General features: G+C 52.7%; 8 protein-coding genes across 8 annotated transcripts; 6 read left to right on the forward strand and 2 right to left on the reverse strand.

Moving 5' to 3' along the window:
* Positions 1-146: 146 nt before the first annotated feature.
* P153DRAFT_423699 (cytochrome P450) lies at positions 147-2,071 on the forward strand (the record flags this gene model as incomplete). The annotated part of the gene is made up of 7 exons (XM_033672442.1): positions 147-246; positions 513-616; positions 723-916; positions 954-1,150; positions 1,223-1,339; positions 1,405-1,501; positions 1,565-2,071. The coding sequence occupies exons 1-7, from the start codon at positions 188-190 to the stop codon at positions 2,069-2,071; spliced, it is 1,275 nt and encodes a 424-aa protein (XP_033522887.1). The 5' UTR covers positions 147-187.
* A 758-nt stretch (positions 2,072-2,829) lies between these two features.
* P153DRAFT_367625 (uncharacterized protein) lies at positions 2,830-3,984 on the forward strand. Its single transcript, XM_033668316.1, has 3 exons — positions 2,830-3,304; positions 3,355-3,848; positions 3,896-3,984. Exons 1-3 carry the CDS (start codon positions 2,986-2,988, stop codon positions 3,977-3,979), a joined length of 897 nt encoding a protein of 298 aa, XP_033522888.1. The 5' UTR covers positions 2,830-2,985; the 3' UTR covers positions 3,980-3,984.
* A 317-nt stretch (positions 3,985-4,301) lies between these two features.
* P153DRAFT_38937 (uncharacterized protein) lies at positions 4,302-4,800 on the forward strand. Its single transcript, XM_033670840.1, has one exon. The coding sequence runs from the start codon at positions 4,439-4,441 to the stop codon at positions 4,703-4,705; it is 267 nt and encodes an 88-aa protein (XP_033522889.1). The 5' UTR covers positions 4,302-4,438; the 3' UTR covers positions 4,706-4,800.
* A 1,921-nt stretch (positions 4,801-6,721) lies between these two features.
* P153DRAFT_293347 (uncharacterized protein) lies at positions 6,722-7,770 on the forward strand (the record flags this gene model as incomplete). The annotated part of the gene is made up of 3 exons (XM_033663889.1): positions 6,722-6,871; positions 6,937-7,223; positions 7,284-7,770. The coding sequence occupies 3 exons, from the start codon at positions 6,722-6,724 to the stop codon at positions 7,768-7,770; spliced, it is 924 nt and encodes a 307-aa protein (XP_033522890.1).
* Positions 7,771-8,065: 295 nt separating this feature from the next.
* P153DRAFT_404622 (uncharacterized protein) lies at positions 8,066-10,085 on the reverse strand (the record flags this gene model as incomplete). The annotated part of the gene is made up of 1 exon (XM_033672003.1): positions 8,066-10,085. A coding segment is annotated over one exon (1,902 nt), but the record flags the coding sequence as incomplete, so codon positions are not given.
* A 28-nt stretch (positions 10,086-10,113) lies between these two features.
* P153DRAFT_318381 (MBOAT-domain-containing protein) lies at positions 10,114-12,417 on the reverse strand. The gene is made up of 5 exons (XM_033665056.1): positions 12,269-12,417; positions 12,166-12,210; positions 12,014-12,113; positions 10,948-11,966; positions 10,114-10,897 (listed from the first exon to the last, which is right to left on the reverse strand). The coding sequence occupies exons 1-5, from the start codon at positions 12,288-12,290 to the stop codon at positions 10,323-10,325; spliced, it is 1,761 nt and encodes a 586-aa protein (XP_033522892.1). The 5' UTR covers positions 12,291-12,417; the 3' UTR covers positions 10,114-10,322.
* An 81-nt stretch (positions 12,418-12,498) lies between these two features.
* Positions 12,499-14,188, forward strand: P153DRAFT_367628 (cyclophilin-like protein). The gene has a single exon (XM_033668317.1). It carries the CDS (start codon positions 12,531-12,533, stop codon positions 14,025-14,027), a length of 1,497 nt encoding a protein of 498 aa, XP_033522893.1. The 5' UTR covers positions 12,499-12,530; the 3' UTR covers positions 14,028-14,188.
* A 306-nt stretch (positions 14,189-14,494) lies between these two features.
* On the forward strand, positions 14,495-15,590 carry P153DRAFT_367629 (uncharacterized protein). Its single transcript, XM_033668318.1, has 4 exons — positions 14,495-14,574; positions 14,844-14,927; positions 15,010-15,196; positions 15,252-15,590. Exons 2-4 carry the CDS (start codon positions 14,853-14,855, stop codon positions 15,428-15,430), a joined length of 441 nt encoding a protein of 146 aa, XP_033522894.1. The 5' UTR covers positions 14,495-14,574; positions 14,844-14,852; the 3' UTR covers positions 15,431-15,590.
* The last annotated feature ends 13 nt before the right edge of the window (positions 15,591-15,603 follow it).

A 15,603-nucleotide genomic window follows, 5' to 3' on the forward strand; every position in this document is an offset into this window, starting at 1 on the left:
CAGTCAACGTTCCAACTAAGCGTTGCGCCTTTTCTAAGATCGACGGTATATTCTACGCAAGTGCTGACTGCCAATATTGCATGTGCAATTGATCAGATCTGCATGAATAGGGTGCTTTGTGTAGATCTATTAAATAAGTGGCTGCCGTCCTGCCTTTGCAGATCACAAACTCTAAAGCTCCCTACACATGTACAGTCAGCTGACTGTACTTGCTAAACGGGTGTTGTCCTATCCTAATAGGATATTGTACGCTTATACTGAAAGCATTGGCCTACTAGAATCGATCGTAACGCATTGGGTACAAAATCTATACGATCCTCCTGGGGTGATCTCATATCTTTGAACACCTTTGCCTTTTTAGTTTGTATTTTGCGACAACAGTTTCTACAATTTCGTTTCAGAGCATTACAGACAAGTTATCGTATACCGATCCTGTAACATTGGGATGCTCGTTTTTCCTTTCGTATGTCTTTGTGACAGTCTTCCACAGGGTGTATACCCACCCTAGTCAGATTTCCAGGTCCGTTCTGGGTGAAGGTATCTATAGTTCCGGCATGGTGGCATACATGGAATGAGGATAGGCACATTTGGTTACTCCATTTACAAGATAGATATGGTGATTGCTCAACGCCCGGGGATCGCTCTGAGAAGTCGACCCTGACATGTGGTAGGACCTGAATTCCGATATTGACCCGACAGCGTATGTATCAATATTTCCCCAGCATATGGACATATATTCGGTCCCAAAGGCAACGTGAAGAAGGGCGAGTACTACCAGGTCTGGCCGCGGACCGTCGACTCTCTAAACACCTGGACTACGACAGATATCTCTGTTCATGCACACATGCGGAGAGTGCTCAACCATGCTTTCTCCGAAAATGCGCTACGGGGTGCCGAGGCGTTTATCCAGACTAACGTAGATTGATGGCTCGAACTGCTTGGTCAACAGAGAGAGTTACGAAGATTGGATTGGGCCTATAAACATGGCCGATCAGGTGACCTATCTGGTGTTCGACATCCTCGGCGATCTCTGCTTTGGTAGATGCTTGGATATGAAGGAGACGAACAGAACTTTGAGGCACAAACCGGACATGGTGATTGGTTTTATGGAACTGTTACATCCGGTATGTGCAGCGGAACTTGTCACAAGGTTTGGGGGGACTCATGGGTAACAGATCGCTTGGTCTCCAATAGGATCACTCTGAGTCTGGCTCAACCCCAGAGGTCTCGATAGATTGCTGGCCATCGCGACGCTACCAGCCATCGAAAACTGGGGAAACTTTGTCGAAAATTGCCGTGAAAGCCGTAGCGAGAGACAGAACGAACTTGATGAGTCGGGGTCAGGAACTCGCAAAGACTTTTTCCATTGGCTCTTCAAGGCAAAAGACCCATAAACGGACGAAGTACGGGGAGTGAGCTACTGGTCATTGCGGGAAGTGATACATCGTCCACTGTCATTGCGGCCACATTCTTCTATCTCCGTCGAACTCCGCACGTTCAGGTCAGGCTGGCTCAGGAAATATTATCAACCTTTTCGAGTTACGACAAGATCAAAGCTTGACAGAAGCTTCAGTCATGCAAGTACCTCACTGTCTTTATACAGGAGGGCCTACGCATGGCCCTGCCTGTCAGTGCCGAGCCAAGCCGAGAAGTCCTAAAAGGAGGAACAGTAGTAAGCTATTCCCCAAAAGGTTCAATGGTTAGTACCGCCTTTTGGGCGGTACAATATAACCAAGATTACCATCCAGAGCCACTGAAATTCCGACCGGAGCGCTGGGTTACAGGCGCAGCCGGTTCTACAAAGGAGAGTGTTGCCTTGAGCGAGAGTGCATTCTACGCCTTTTCAATGGGTTCTCGTGGCTGCGTAGGCAAGAACATGGCATGGCTTGAGATGCGGATTATCGGGGCCAAGGTGATATGGAAGTTTGAATTCGAGCAGGACATGTTCAACAAACTTGGCGGGGGGACTGTTCATGGAAGGCATGGTCGTCATCAGGAGGGCCAGTACCAGACGTATGAAATATCCGTGTCCAGCCGCAAGGGCCCAGTATACCTGAACGAGCGAGCTTGATAAGCGACGGACGAGCGCGGTTCAAAGGTCTTTCTTCAACTTATTCGCACAACGCAACGACTGCATGGCTTGGATATCAGATCTTTTTCCAGTCATTCTAATTTTTCTATGACCCACAGTCAGCCATACGCCTCCTTACATTGCTCAATAGAATTTCTCGATCCACTCCGACTATCAAACCCCTAGTGCTCTGTTCGATAATATGCTCGGGCGTCATGCAATGGTTGTTGTGCTAGTCTGGCGATGCTCCTCGGAGCCAGAGCATGCAGGTGAAATTTTATAATCTTTGGACTCGAAGTTGTTGAAGAACACCATAGGTGGTCGATAGGGCTTTAACTAGCAGGGGTGAACTCGACGGTTACCTGCGCCAACAAGCGAGCCTCGGCAAGGCAAGAGTCGTCCCACAATTCGGACATTTAACTGGCAGTGATCCCTGATCACTATACATCAAGTCTATTTGGGTATTCGTATCAAAGACCTAAGAACAACATACAATACACCGAGTATCGTGCTACTCCATAACCCTCTTCAGCAACGACAAATTCTGCAACTATGGGTCCACTGGGCGGCTGAACCCCGGTCGTCGCCTGCATTCGACGCAGTAGCTCATACTAATCACCTTAATCAACCTTGCTCATAATCGCCTGTTTTGTAATCACACTACTCAGCTGCGAGCAAACTTCGTGTTGAACATGGAGATGAGCGCACCGCACGTTGCTTGGATGTGTTCGATCATTTTCTTGCAACACTACGCTGTCGAGACCCTATTAAAGCACCCGCCATGACTGTGGTTGATGTGAGTTCACTGTCGTGATTGACAAATGCACTCTGCCGCCTGTACCCGGCTGGCTGATATACGTCTTATTTAGCTACCCAACCCGAAATCTACCAAGATCACCATTCCTTGGTGCCCGATGCCTTCCAGTTATCGCAATTTGATACCCTCCGAGCAATTCCCTGCAGAGAAGGGTCGATATGTATTATACGTTAATTATGTTTGCCCATGGGCCCACCATACCATCATTGTTCGTGCGCTGAAGGGCTTGGGGGAGATAATACAATTAGTTGAGGTAGATGCGAGGGATCCAACGCATGGCTGGTATTTCTCTGGGCATACGGGTCCAGAACGAGATCCGATATACGGGGTCAGATGGTTGAGAGAGTTGTATCTGAAAGCAGACCCTCAATATACTGGCAGAGTCTCTGTTCCATTGCTATGGGACAAGAAGCATGGTGGGAACTCGCGAGTAAACCGACCACAGCGCTGCGCTGACGGTCTACAGGCACTGTTGTGAACAATGAGAGTGGCGATATAATGCGCATTCTTTCTGTGGCATTTGATCATCTTTTACCTCCAGAGAAGCGCGAGGCGAACAAAGGAGCGGCAGCATTAGTTCCCCAACAGCTAAGACCCGAAATCGATATACTCAACAGATGGGTGTACGATACAGTCAACAATGGTGTTTACAAGGTTGGCTTTGCCACCTCGCAGTCAGCTTACAACGAACACGTCACCAGACTCTTCCAGTCACTCGACAGACTGGAATACCATCTCTCTCAACCAGGGCACTCCCCCTATTTATTCGGCGATCACATTACTGAGGCTGATATACGGGTATATACGACCCTCATTCGCTTCGACGTAGTATACTACACACTGTTCAAGTGCAATCTAAAGATGATACGTCTCGACTATCCGCGTCTGCACGCGTGGCTGAGACGGTTATACTGGAGTGAGAGTTACGATGTGTTCAAAAGCACAACTCATTTTGATATTGTGAGTTCGTGAACCTATACTACTTTCACTTAGCTGATTGCATCCAGATCAAACGCGGCTACTCATCCGTGATAGTTGCTAGCAACGGCGTGGTACCCATTGGGCCTATGCTCTCGATCATGCCACTTTGAGAGTGTGTTTGTCTGTACATCGAGTTACTTCGTCATATATCATGGCAGGAGACGCCACGCGAGATACCTCGGACAGCCCCAAAAAAGTTCAGCGCCAGACCCGAAACATCAAGCATAACTCCTGATGTTTCTAGCTAGCACGAATAAGTGTACTTGTATTGTAATTAGATTATAGCCTTTATTGTAGCCATCCTTCTATGTCGCAGCGTGCACTCACCTTGCAGATATTTTGACATTGATGTTGGCGCTAAGGCTCTAGTCTCTTGGCTAGTCTTATTTCTACGCAGCCGGTCTGGATGCTACGTACAGGCATTACTACGGTGTCTGACATCCGACTTCTCTTGACTCATCCAACACTACAATGACCAGATTATAACAAGACTTGTTCATTTTCGAAACCTTTGCAGTCACCAACCCACATGTTGTACAAGTCAGACACGACGGCGTCGATACGCTACTATGGACTTGTTGAGTGGTCTCCCTGAGGAGTTGATTGACGGGATCTGTGCCTATCTGGAAAATGAGGATCTGAAGAAGTTGCGATTCTGCTGTAAACAAATCAAGGTGAAATCACTTCACGCGTTCGATAATCGATTCGTGGGAATTGTACGATGTGAGTCTCTGTCTTTGTTAGCTCATTGCCAACGACATGTGGGTAACAAGAACGTTGAACATCGAAAAGTATTTTGGCACCAGCAGCAGCAATTAGTCATTGACGAACACTAACGCTTGATACCTAGTTATACTCACAAGGCAAAGCCTACAACAACTTATTGGTCTCTCGAAGAATCTGTGGTTCCAAGAAGCGATCGAAGAGTTACAGCTGTGCCTCGTAGTCTTCCATGACAGGACCAAGTCGACAATCACCTCCGATCCAATCGTGACTACTACGGTGGACGTCGAGCAGATACAGAACATGAAAGTCGATAGAGCCTTACCCACAGTCACAGGTGATTCACAGCTAACCGAGTACAACAAGAAGCTAAAGCGGAGACGCCGCAGGCTCCATGATAAGTACAGGCACGAACAGAACACTATGAAAACCACGGGCACTGACGTGGAACTGCTGGCTGAAGCACTTGGTAGTCTTTCCTCCTTAAAGAAGATATCGACCGTTGAGAAATACGATCAAAGGCATCCGCCTCTCGGAGCCAGGGAGATATACGAAGAGATAGGAATCTGGCCATCGTCCGCAAGTGCATTGATCGGCGGACACGAGGTCTGCAAAAGCGATGAAATCCTTCAAAACAGCATGCATGCTGTTCCGGTAGTTTTCGGCGCCTTGCTAAGAAGTGGTTGTCAACCTGAAGTTCTTGATTTGTGCGCAGTGCCCTACGGTCTCCCCCTGGCAAAGACTACTGCATCACGCAAACGGTCCCGAATTTCAACGCCAGCAAAGACGTTTGCCCGAAATCAATTTGAGGAGCTAAAACTCCCCAACTTACAGCACTTGTCCCTCCGTTTATACTACTTTGAGCGTCAACGGACGGCGAAACTCTATCTCGATAGTACTCTTAAGCCTTTGTGGTGGGTTACTGCGCTATTGCCAGCTATATCCTCTGTCAAAAAGCTCACCATAATGGGGGCCGAATCTCAGTGGGTTGAAAGGGACTTTGGATATGGGAACAACACCAATTTTGATCACGCAGTCGATCAATTAAATACTAAGTCACTGAGATTTCTAGCCGACAACGACGCACGTCTACCTTTGCTCTGCAATCTCGAGCTCCAGCATATCGAGGTCGATGCAGATCTCCTGCAATCAATCCTCAGGAAGCACGACATACGGAAAATCCAAATTCACCACCGTATACGTGGTTCTCCATCCCCAACAATTTTGTGCGCTCTACGAAGTAGCTCGACGTTGCTGTACGCTGATGTCGAAATGTATGCGAGACGGAGCACTTACGAACAACGACACCGCGGCAAAGTCAAGTATGTAATTCACGAGAAGACCAATGCAGACTTTCAGACGAAGTTGGAATCGACGATTTCGAGTGTGAGGACGGCTGCACCGCCCAGCTGGGCTTGATAGTCTGAGGTATGGGGGACGAAATGTTTACTGTTTTAGGATGGCGATCGGAAATCCTTCAGGCTGAGTCTCAGGGCATGAGAAGCGTGCAGCTGAGAGTAGGCAATGAGCAAGACACCAGCTATGCCATGGCTGAATCTTGAAGAGGCTGTGGGCTGAAGGGGTGGCTAGGAGCCTGACAAGGCATATCTGCAGCCCGCGTATTGAGTGTCATTAAAGTAGGGACTACCAAGGGAAACTCGTCTGTGTCTAAGAGAATCAACGACTTCAAGTATAGATAATTCCGAACATCGTTATTCGCTCCAAGAATCGAGCTCGTCGCCAGGGACACCCGCATCTAACCTGAGAAAGGCTAGTCGGAAACATATTATAAATAGCTCGTGCGCCGGTTTGAGGCTGACGCTGACGCTGATGCCGCGATTCGAGAATCCCCAGCGCAATGTCTTACTCAAACACTCCCATCTGCACTGCTGCGTTGTTCGTTTGCGACTGTCGCTGATATTTTTTTGTGTTTTCTCTACTTGTGTAGTTTCAGTGGCATCCATATTTACACCTGTTTTTCTGCCTTGACACAGTTTTATCGCGACATAGCTCTCTCGGGACGCTTCTCCATAAGGCTGAGCCTTGTTTACACCCGTCGTCCCTCCCCCGCGACTGCCTGACAACGCACACACCAAGCGTGCCAGAACACATTCAGCACACAGGGCGAGATGCGGATACCACAGTCGTATATTCAGAAGTGCAAAATCGTGGCACATGTCTTCCAGGCGGTGCTGGTCTTTGTTGCGACATGTCTGGCCATAGCCGTCATGGTTAAGGATGGGGAGGTTGGCGGTGCGACCAAGTACTTTTTCGCCATAGTACGTGTTTTCATCATAGTTTTGGTGGGTGTTCAAGGATACAAAGCTGATATGTGCTGCTACAGTGTTTCCTCAGCTTCCCAGCTATCATCTACCTCACAATGGTACCCGCCTGGAGTCGAGCACAGCGGTTCGCAAACGCATACGCATTCTTAGCCGTCGATGCCATCTACACCATCCTCTGGTTCTGCGCCTTCATCGCCGTCGCCCTGTGGAACTCCTACGGCATCAACAAGGGCGGCGAGGACAAGAAGATCGCAGAGGGCGACCGAAACTGCACAACCTTTGCCTATGGCAACGAGAAGAAATGCAAAGTCAGCACAGCATCCGTTGGTCTCGGCGCCGTGATTTGGTACACTCCCTCCTCCTCCTCCGTGTCCTCCCCCAGCAAAAAACTAACCAGCATTCTCAGCCTCTTGTTCGTCATAACAACAGCCGTGTCAGGCTACTACCTCCGCCAATTCCTCCGCGAAGGCAGCATGCCCTACCAAGCCGCCGAAACAGATGCGCACCACATCTCAGGCGATTCGGCAAAGGACAACGCCTGGTCCACGGAAATCGAGCCCCACCGCAACGAGCACGACGACGATGACGACGAAGAAGACAGGCGCACAGAGCACGGCGGCAACCAGCACGAAGACGAGTACGCGCTGCTGCACTCCACGGAGACCGAGGATGGGAGACACCCTGGCAGGCCGATGAGCTGGGGCGACGACCGTGCGGGCTTTGGGCGCACCGTGCCGCCGTATGCGGATTACAGGGAGAGCGGGAGTGGGCTGGGGGCGGATGCGTTGAGTCCCGGTGGGTACGAGGAGTATCGCAGTCAGGCTGGGCTTGGGGGCGTGGAGAGACAGGCGAGTCATGCGGGGACGGGGTATAGCTTCAGCAGTGGGCGGTGAGGGGATGGGATATGTATGTGTTTATGCGAGCAAGAGCGATGTATATGGGACTACGTTGTGTTTTGGCGTTTTTTTACCTGCATAAATGTTCGGTTGGACGTTTGGGAGTTGGTGGAATAACTGGTTATATGGAAATCCATACCTCATAGCAACGCAAAGCATCTCCATCCACTTCATCAGGAAAACAGTCAACAAGGGACACAGCAAGACTCACATCACACACAAACATCAAGTATCGGTACCAGTACCAGTAAGTGCAGCAAGAAAGAAAGAACATGCATTGACAACTACAAGAACCAATTCCCATCCCATTCCTCCAGTCCACATCCAAGCGTGGGCATCACACTCTCACGCCATCAATCCCTTCTCAAACAAAACATGTACTAGTCGTCCTCCTACCCTCCGCGAGCCCGCTACCGCTCTCCGGGCTGCTTATACACGGGGTTGCTAGCCTCCTGCATAAGCGACGCGAAGAAGCTGGCAACGGGCGTCACGGGAGGGCGAGTGCGAGGCGCGGCGGCAGCGGGCGCAGGACGAGGAGTGGCGGGCGCAACAGGGGGCCGGGGAGCGACAGCGCGAGAAGCAGGCGCGGCAACGCGAGGAAGAGGCGCGGCAGGAGACGACGGCACGGGAACGCGAGGCCGAACTGCCTCGGGGACTGGTGTCCTGGCGGCGACAGCGGGCGTCTGTGCTGCCTGGACGGCAGGCTGGGAGGGGGCGGGGGCGGCGACGACGCGACGGCGGCGTATGGGTGCGATGCGCCTGCGCGCCTTGACTGACGCCGTGGGGCTTCGCGGCGGTGAGTCGGTGGACTCTGCGCGGTCCTCGACGGGCCGGAGGTAGGCCGTTGGCGGCGGGGAGGCGGGCTTGTCGTCGTCGTCGTCGTCGGCCTTGACCTGGTCGGCCTCCGGATTGGCCAGCAGCAGCAGCGCTGCGTCGTCGTCTGATGCCCATTCAGACTCCACGGGGCTTTGTGGAGCCGTGTCGACGGCCGGTGGGGGAGAGGGGGAGGGAGAGGGAGAGGGGGAGGAGGCCAGGAGGTTCTCGATCATCTCCCCGAGCTCATCTGGCTCGGGGATGGAGGAGAGAGGAGACGACGAGGGGGGAGGGGAGGAGGGGATGGGTGTGTCTTCGGGTGCCCGTGAAGTCTCCAGGGGCCTTTCTGGAGACTGGTCGAGAAGTGAGGAGGAGGAGGAGGAGGAGGAGGAGGAGGAGGAGGAGGAGGAGGCCGGGAGGTCGTCAGTGGACTCAACCGGTGCCCGTTCAGACTCCACGGGTCTTTGTGGAGTCGGTGTGTGTGGTGGTGGTGGTGGCGGCGGCGGGGAGGCAGCTCGGAGACGTGACACAGTCGCCAGGAGCTCCTCCGACGGTTCTGCTTCCTCGAGGGGCTCTTCAGCACCCAAGAGGTGCACCGTGGAGGAACTCACTGGGTCCTGCGAGACGTTGTGAGCGGGAGAGGCAGGCGTGTCGGCGGCGGGGGGTGCTTTGGCGGGGCCATCCGCCGGAGGAGAAGGCCTCGTCGTCGCCAGACACCAGCGGCAGCAGCAGAAGAGGAGCCCGCAGGCAGCAGCGAAGAGCACGAAGACGGAGCCGAGGATGATCTTCTCGGCCCGGCCGAGGCGCGGGCCAAAGAACAACTCCTTGTCGAAGTTGGGGCTGACCCCCGCCGGCAGCTCTGGCACCTTCGTGCATTCTGAGATGAAGGTGGGGTTGATGAAGCTGTTGTGGTTGTGGTTGTGCAGGTGGGTGTGATAGTGATTGACCTGGCAAACGGGCGGCGGCTGCATGAGGAGCAGCTTGTACTTGTCGACGGTCACGAAGGCGTCGGCAACCGCAGCGTCGTAGGCCTGCTGGTCAAGCCTGGCCTGCTCCTGCTCCCGGACACCACACCAGTAGGCGTCTGCTCGTGCCTGGCCCAGTGCATCACCAGCAGCTTGCGCCGCCCGGATGCAACTGAGCGTCGGCAACGAGCAGTTCGCCTGTGCCATGAGCCCGTGAGACGACTCGGCCGCGAAGAACCACGCAAAGTCCGCCGTTGCCGCCAGCAAGGACACGACGAGGTGAGCGATCCACAACATGGTGTCGAGGGGCTCGAGGACGAGAAAGAGAAGAAGAGACGGAAGAAAGAAGAATTGGTGGGGAGATATGGGCTTCGGTGCGCGCGCGGTTGAGAAAAGACTTGTAGTGAGGTAGAGCGCGGCGAAGCTGAAGAGACGGAGGGGAATGGGCTTGAGGCTGCTTTTATGGTGCGTTTGCGAGGGCTCGGCTTGGCGCGCAGAATCTGCATTGATTGTGGTGACAATAGCGGTGGTGAAAGAGAGATATGAGGCGGTGGGAAGGCGGGAAATGAGCTAGCACGACTGTCCACAATAACAACAGTGACAAACGACGTTGGAACGGTGACTATTGTGAGTGTTCACACTCAATACGAAGCACCTACCCATTGTATACAAATCCATCCATAGATACGCTGAATAAATGCGTGAAGTCCGTTATTTCATGGAGAAACCTTAGCATCGATCTACCCTTTCCAGACACTGAACCTCCCTCGACTATTTACCACCCCTTTTTAGCTCTTTCTGAAAGTCTAGTATCTTCTCATGAACGGCCTTTTTGACATCGAAGCCCTGGAGCACACTTCCCCGCCTCTTCCGCTCTTCGTACTCTGCTTTCACCTCGCTGACAATCTCGTCAATCTCTGTTTCAAGATCATCTGCAATTCCAAGAGTAGGCGCCTTGCGATAACTAGCAGTGCTATCTGCTGAGTTGATTCTTGTCAGTCTCTCTGCGTCGAGTTCTTCCCTTGCCAGGCGCTCAATGGTGGATTCATCGACCGCAGGAGTTGCGGCTGCCACTCGAACAGCTTGGCGCTGAACAATCTCTTTGCGGAGGGGCAGTGACTTGGAAAACAAAGCAAACGATGCAGCGATTCCGAAAAGTGTGTAGAAGTAGACGCGTGCCCAAACTTTCAGTGTGTCGGAGAAGCCAAGGAAGATGAAGGGCGCGACGGTAAAAGAGAAGACCAGCTGAGTGAGGATGGTGGTGAAGATGTCGTAGTACTTCTTCGAGGGTAGAGGCGATTTTCCGTCGGGAGTAAGGAAGAAGGGGCGGATCAGACGGCGTCCATCTTTTAAAGTTAGTTACATGGATTGCGTGTGGCGTGGTTGAAGAACTTACTCTTTGCAGTGGTTTGCACGAACGACGCAAGAACAAATGCCATGTAGTAGCCAGGGTAAAAACCGTGCCAGAACGCGCTTGTGACGAATGTCGCCAATGTGGCCCTGAATCCGGGCTTTTTACCCTTGGGAGTGACGCGAAGGTACATGTAGTTCCGCAACCACTGGTTTGTGTTGATGTTCCAGAAGCCTAGGAATGCTCGGGCATTCTGAGCTGTTTCAATCTCAATAGGCTTGATGTTCGTGAGACGGTCCCATTTTGCGCGTCCAGTGACAGGATCAAGGCCGTTGTAGCCGATTCCAGAGAGGATACATGAACCCTCGGACAGGCTCCACACGCCATAGTACTTCATGCGAACAGTGAGTCCAAACATGTACAGTTGCCATACTCGACGCAGCAGCCCATACTTCATGTACTCGTCACCCAGAAAGAAGGAGGGATAGTACCAAGCGGAGAACTTCAGGAAAGCAACGATCCACAGTGTGCCGTAGAGTCCCTTGATGGTGGCTGGCGTGCCGCTGCGAGGAATCTTGCGCTTCTTTCGGGTCGCTGGGGCTTTTGCTGGGTCGGTTCCTGGCGGCAGTGTGAACATGGTTGTGGTGATATACTGGCTGTAGTCGCAGTAGTCGAACGCTGGGCCAGCCATGAGAGCTGGAAAGAAAAGCACATAGCCTGTGTAGTCAAGAAGGCTAGGCATGGTCCTAATAGCGTGCTCTTTCTGAAAGTCGGAGAGCTCAGCGTCGGGCAGTCGACCGTCCTGCACATTCCAGCAGAAGGCTGTAAGTTTCATGACCAGGACCATCTGGGCTCCTGAGATGTCGACGGAGGATGGGTCGTCGATTGACTGGCGATAGATGTGGTTCACTGACATGTGTCCCATGAGAAACGCGAATCCAATCCATGGCATGTAAGGAGAGTTTATCTTGGATGCGATAGCGTAGGCGCCCGCAGCACTAATGAAGAGGGTCCGAATGCCGGTCCATAGACTGAACAGACCGACCAGGTAGAAGAGGGAAACACTGCATCTGTCAAGACTTGTCGTTGAGTGGGAAGGGGTATAACTCACGTTATGACAAAGGCATTCTTCTGCCATGGCTGCTTGTCTGGTATACGCTTCAAGATAGCAGCCAGGGGGTAGGACAGGTAGAAGGAGAAGACGAGCTTGACTGGGACGTGTTGTTAGGCGGTGGCTTAGGAGTGGAGTTCATGGGCTCTTACGCTCATCTGGAGACGTGCCGATTGAACTGCCAACGTACTCGAAGGCTGCACGGCGCTATTAGCATACGTTGTTGAAGTACACCACCATGTAGTGGGTACTCACGGGCATTGATGTAGGGCAACATTGTGATGCGCCGGAGCCAATGTTTGTCGGGTGGTGAGGTGCAGGGAATGTCAGACGGCGGTCATATCAGCTATCGGTATCTGTCAGTATGCTGCGCTGGGTGTTTTTGGCATAGCACACCGAAGCATGGTTGAGCCGGTGACGTCGGTCGAGAATGTGTGCGCTAGCGACGGAGCTTCATTGGCTGTGAACAAACGCAGACCCGGACACGACCACGACGCGACAACCGACAATCCACAAGATGAGCGCGACATACAACCTCGAGCCCAACCCGACGGCAAAGGTGCTGCTGCACACGACCACGGGCGACCTCGAGCTCGAGCTCTTTGCCAAGCAGACGCCCGTCACGTCGCGCAACTTCCTGCAGCTATGTCTCGACGGCTACTACGACAACACCGTCTTCCACCGCCTGGTCAAGGGCTTCATCCTGCAGGGCGGCGACCCCACGGGCACGGGACAGAGCGGAGAGAGCAGCTACGATGGCGCCCCCTTCCAGGATGAGTTCCACAGCCGCCTCAAGTACACGCGACGAGGCCTGCTGGGCATGGCCAACACGGGTAAGAAGGACGACAACGGCAGCCAGTTCTTCTTCACCCTGGCTGCCACGCCAGAGCTGCAGGACAGGAACACCATGTTTGGGCGCATTGCGGGAGACACCATCTACAACTTGATGAAGATGGCCGAGACCGACATCAGGGACGGCAGCGAGGACAGCCCCATGTACCCGACCAAGATCACGAGCACCGAGATCATCATCAACCCCTTTGATGACATGGTCAAGCGTGCGCGCGTGGCAGAGCGGACAGAACCCGAAGCGAAGAAAGTCAAGAAACCTAAGAGAAAGGCTGGCAAGAATGTGCTCAGCTTTGGAGACGACGGCGACGGTGCGGAGGCAGCACCCGCGCTCAAGAAGGCCAAGTTCAACGCCAAGCTCGTGAGTGCTGGTGAGGAGAAGCCATCAGTCCCAAAGGCGGAGGAACACCACAAGTCCATACCCATTCGCAAACCTGCGCGCAAGTCACCGTCGAGATCACCGTCCTCCAAGCCAGAAAAAACACCCACATTACCCAAACCTGCACCCAAGGAAAAAGCGCCCTCTCCACCCCCTCGAGAACTGTCGCCAGAGTCAGAGAAGAAGTCGAAGCTCGATCGCGTGAACGCGCAGATTGCAGAGCTGAAGGCATCGATGAAGAGAAACACCGCTGGCCAAAACGCAGAACCAGTCAAGAAGAAGTCGTTGTTGGAGTCTATGGTGCCCGTCTCGACAACACGCGGCCGGAAGCGTGGCGTAGGTGGGAACGCTGCCCAAGAACAAGCCACCCTGGACATTCTTTCCAAGTTCAAATCCAAGCTCGACACTGCTGAGCCCATAGCAGAGCCAAAATCCAAATCACCCGCGCTGCCTGAGGAGGTTCAGAATGGAAAGAGTGAAGAAAATGGAAGCAAACCCGTGGAGGACGATGAAGCAGTATGCGATCTGCATTTCATCGCAGGGTGTCAGTCGTGCACAGCCTGGGACAAGCAAGACGAGGACGAGTCGGACGACGATACCGGCTGGATGTCGCATTCGCTGAGCTTCGCGAAAGACCGGTTGGGCAAGAATTTGGAGTGGAAGCGGAAGAACGAGGAGGACTTGCTGGTAATTGATCCTAGAGAAGAAAAACAGAAGCACCTGGCGGAAGCGAAGGCGAAGCGGGAGTGGGACACGGGGAAAGGTAAGAAGAAAATCAAGACATGAATTGGTAGGTAATTCAGATCATGTACTTCGTCTCAATTTATAAAGTCGTGTGGTTTCCTGCAAATTGCTCTCATACGCAAACCTGATCATCGTTCAACTTCATTGTCATGTCACTGTCCTCGTACGTTCATAGAGAGCTGTGTCCAGTTCAACATCTGCTATTTGTCCTGCCGTTGCATGAACATACTACAGTATGCAAGATGCAAAGCAACCTCTTAGTAAGTGTTACACAGTTGCTTAACTCTTTTATATTAACTTACTAGAGAACCCTGTGTTAGTAGTGTAAAGGCAAGAAAGGAGCAGGATGAGACTGTTAACTTCTGTATCCTGCTTGCATGTAGCTCTCTCACTTTCACCGCACTTCAGCGTGGTTTGATGTCTCCCCTCACCACTCACCGCACTGCCCCCGCCCGTCAGATATAAAAACTACTCCTCGGGCCTGGTACTTCCTTTCTTCCACCACCACTACCTGCAAAATCTACCACATTGCACCGTCACACAAGCGCCAACCAAGCATAACCTTCTTTACACCATCAACTCTCAAGTCGTAAGTCTTCCCTCCATCGCTCCAGCATATGCATCGCGCGCAGTGAATGTCTGCCCCGCCGCTCAAGCGCCCTCTGTATACAGTCTGCTACACCTGCGTCTTTACCTCTTCTCTCTCACTTTGCCTGCGCATTTATCTCGCTGCTCTCTTAATCTTGCTTTGTCTTTCTAGCAAGTGCCCTTATATATCCCTTTGCTTACGTTCTTACTCCCCTGCGTTACAATTCGCGTCGTGTACCCACTCAGCACCAACTAACAAACCCTAAACAGAACATCAAGATGCCAATCAACTGGAGCAACCGCGACACGATGGACAGGCTCTGGGCCGCAGTCCTCGCCTCAGGCAACCACACGGTAAGTTCCCACCATCTACCACACCCACCATCCTTCCACCCTCCTCCTCATGCACACTCCCCACCCACTGACCAACCACAAGATCAACTACAACGAAGTAGCCCGCATCTTCGGCCAAGGCGCCACATACAACACGGTCGAATGCCAACTCCGCAAATTCAAGAAAGCCGCCGCCTCGCTCAAGAAAGAAGCATCCGGCCGCGAAGGCCCGGCTCCTAGTCCCGCAAAGTCCCGCGCGAAGAAGACAGATGTCAAGGTCACCAAGAACGGTACGTCGTGCTTGTATCGCAGGATGGTGTGGGATGTTGACTAACACCGGGATAGGCGTGAAGACTGGCCGCGTTACCAAGGCGAAGGCGAAGGCGAAGGCGGGTGGGAAGGTCAAGAAGGAGATGTCTGTCGAGAGCGAGGGCGACGATGTCGTGGACACTGTTGAGGGCGGCGCTGGACGCGATAGCAAGATCAACATTGATTCTGAGGACGAGGACAATTGGTTTGTCTAGGTTTTGTCGCGTTGGGTCTTGGGCGCGTTGGGGCAGTGCGCATTCTATTCTAGTCTATCCTGCTTGCTCTGATTTGGTCAGTTCGATGGCATGGCTTCAGGATATGGAAACGCGTACGGGGAATATCGGATGCTTGGTGGTAGTGGGTATGTAGCATGCCGACGGAAACGAAA

The sequence above is a fragment of the Dothidotthia symphoricarpi genome, assembly GCF_010015815.1.
Source record: "Dothidotthia symphoricarpi CBS 119687 unplaced genomic scaffold P153scaffold_12, whole genome shotgun sequence".
Taxonomy (NCBI): Eukaryota; Fungi; Ascomycota; class Dothideomycetes; order Pleosporales; family Dothidotthiaceae; genus Dothidotthia; species Dothidotthia symphoricarpi.

Excerpts from the sequence above, each read along its gene's own strand:
- P153DRAFT_367625 (XM_033668316.1), top strand. The coding sequence starts at position 2,986 with ATGCCTTCCAGTTATCGCAATTTGATACCCTCCGAGCAATTCCCTGCA. Across the intron at positions 3,305-3,354 it reads GCTATGGGACAAGAAGCATG|GCACTGTTGTGAACAATGAG; the intron begins GTGGGAACTCGC and ends GACGGTCTACAG. Across the intron at positions 3,849-3,895 it reads GCACAACTCATTTTGATATT|ATCAAACGCGGCTACTCATC; the intron begins GTGAGTTCGTGA and ends GATTGCATCCAG.
- P153DRAFT_38937 (XM_033670840.1), top strand. The coding sequence starts at position 4,439 with ATGGACTTGTTGAGTGGTCTCCCTGAGGAGTTGATTGACGGGATCTGT.
- P153DRAFT_318381 (XM_033665056.1), bottom strand. The coding sequence starts at position 12,290 with ATGTTGCCCTACATCAATGCCC. Across the intron at positions 12,114-12,165 it reads CGGCACGTCTCCAGATGAGC|TCAAGCTCGTCTTCTCCTTC; the intron begins GTAAGAGCCCAT and ends AACACGTCCCAG. Across the intron at positions 10,898-10,947 it reads CGTGCAAACCACTGCAAAGA|ATGGACGCCGTCTGATCCGC; the intron begins GTAAGTTCTTCA and ends TAACTTTAAAAG.
- P153DRAFT_367628 (XM_033668317.1), top strand. The coding sequence starts at position 12,531 with ATGAGCGCGACATACAACCTCGAGCCCAACCCGACGGCAAAGGTGCTG.
- P153DRAFT_367629 (XM_033668318.1), top strand. The coding sequence starts at position 14,853 with ATGCCAATCAACTGGAGCAACCGCGACACGATGGACAGGCTCTGGGCC. Across the intron at positions 14,928-15,009 it reads TCGCCTCAGGCAACCACACG|ATCAACTACAACGAAGTAGC; the intron begins GTAAGTTCCCAC and ends ACCAACCACAAG. Across the intron at positions 15,197-15,251 it reads TGTCAAGGTCACCAAGAACG|GCGTGAAGACTGGCCGCGTT; the intron begins GTACGTCGTGCT and ends ACACCGGGATAG.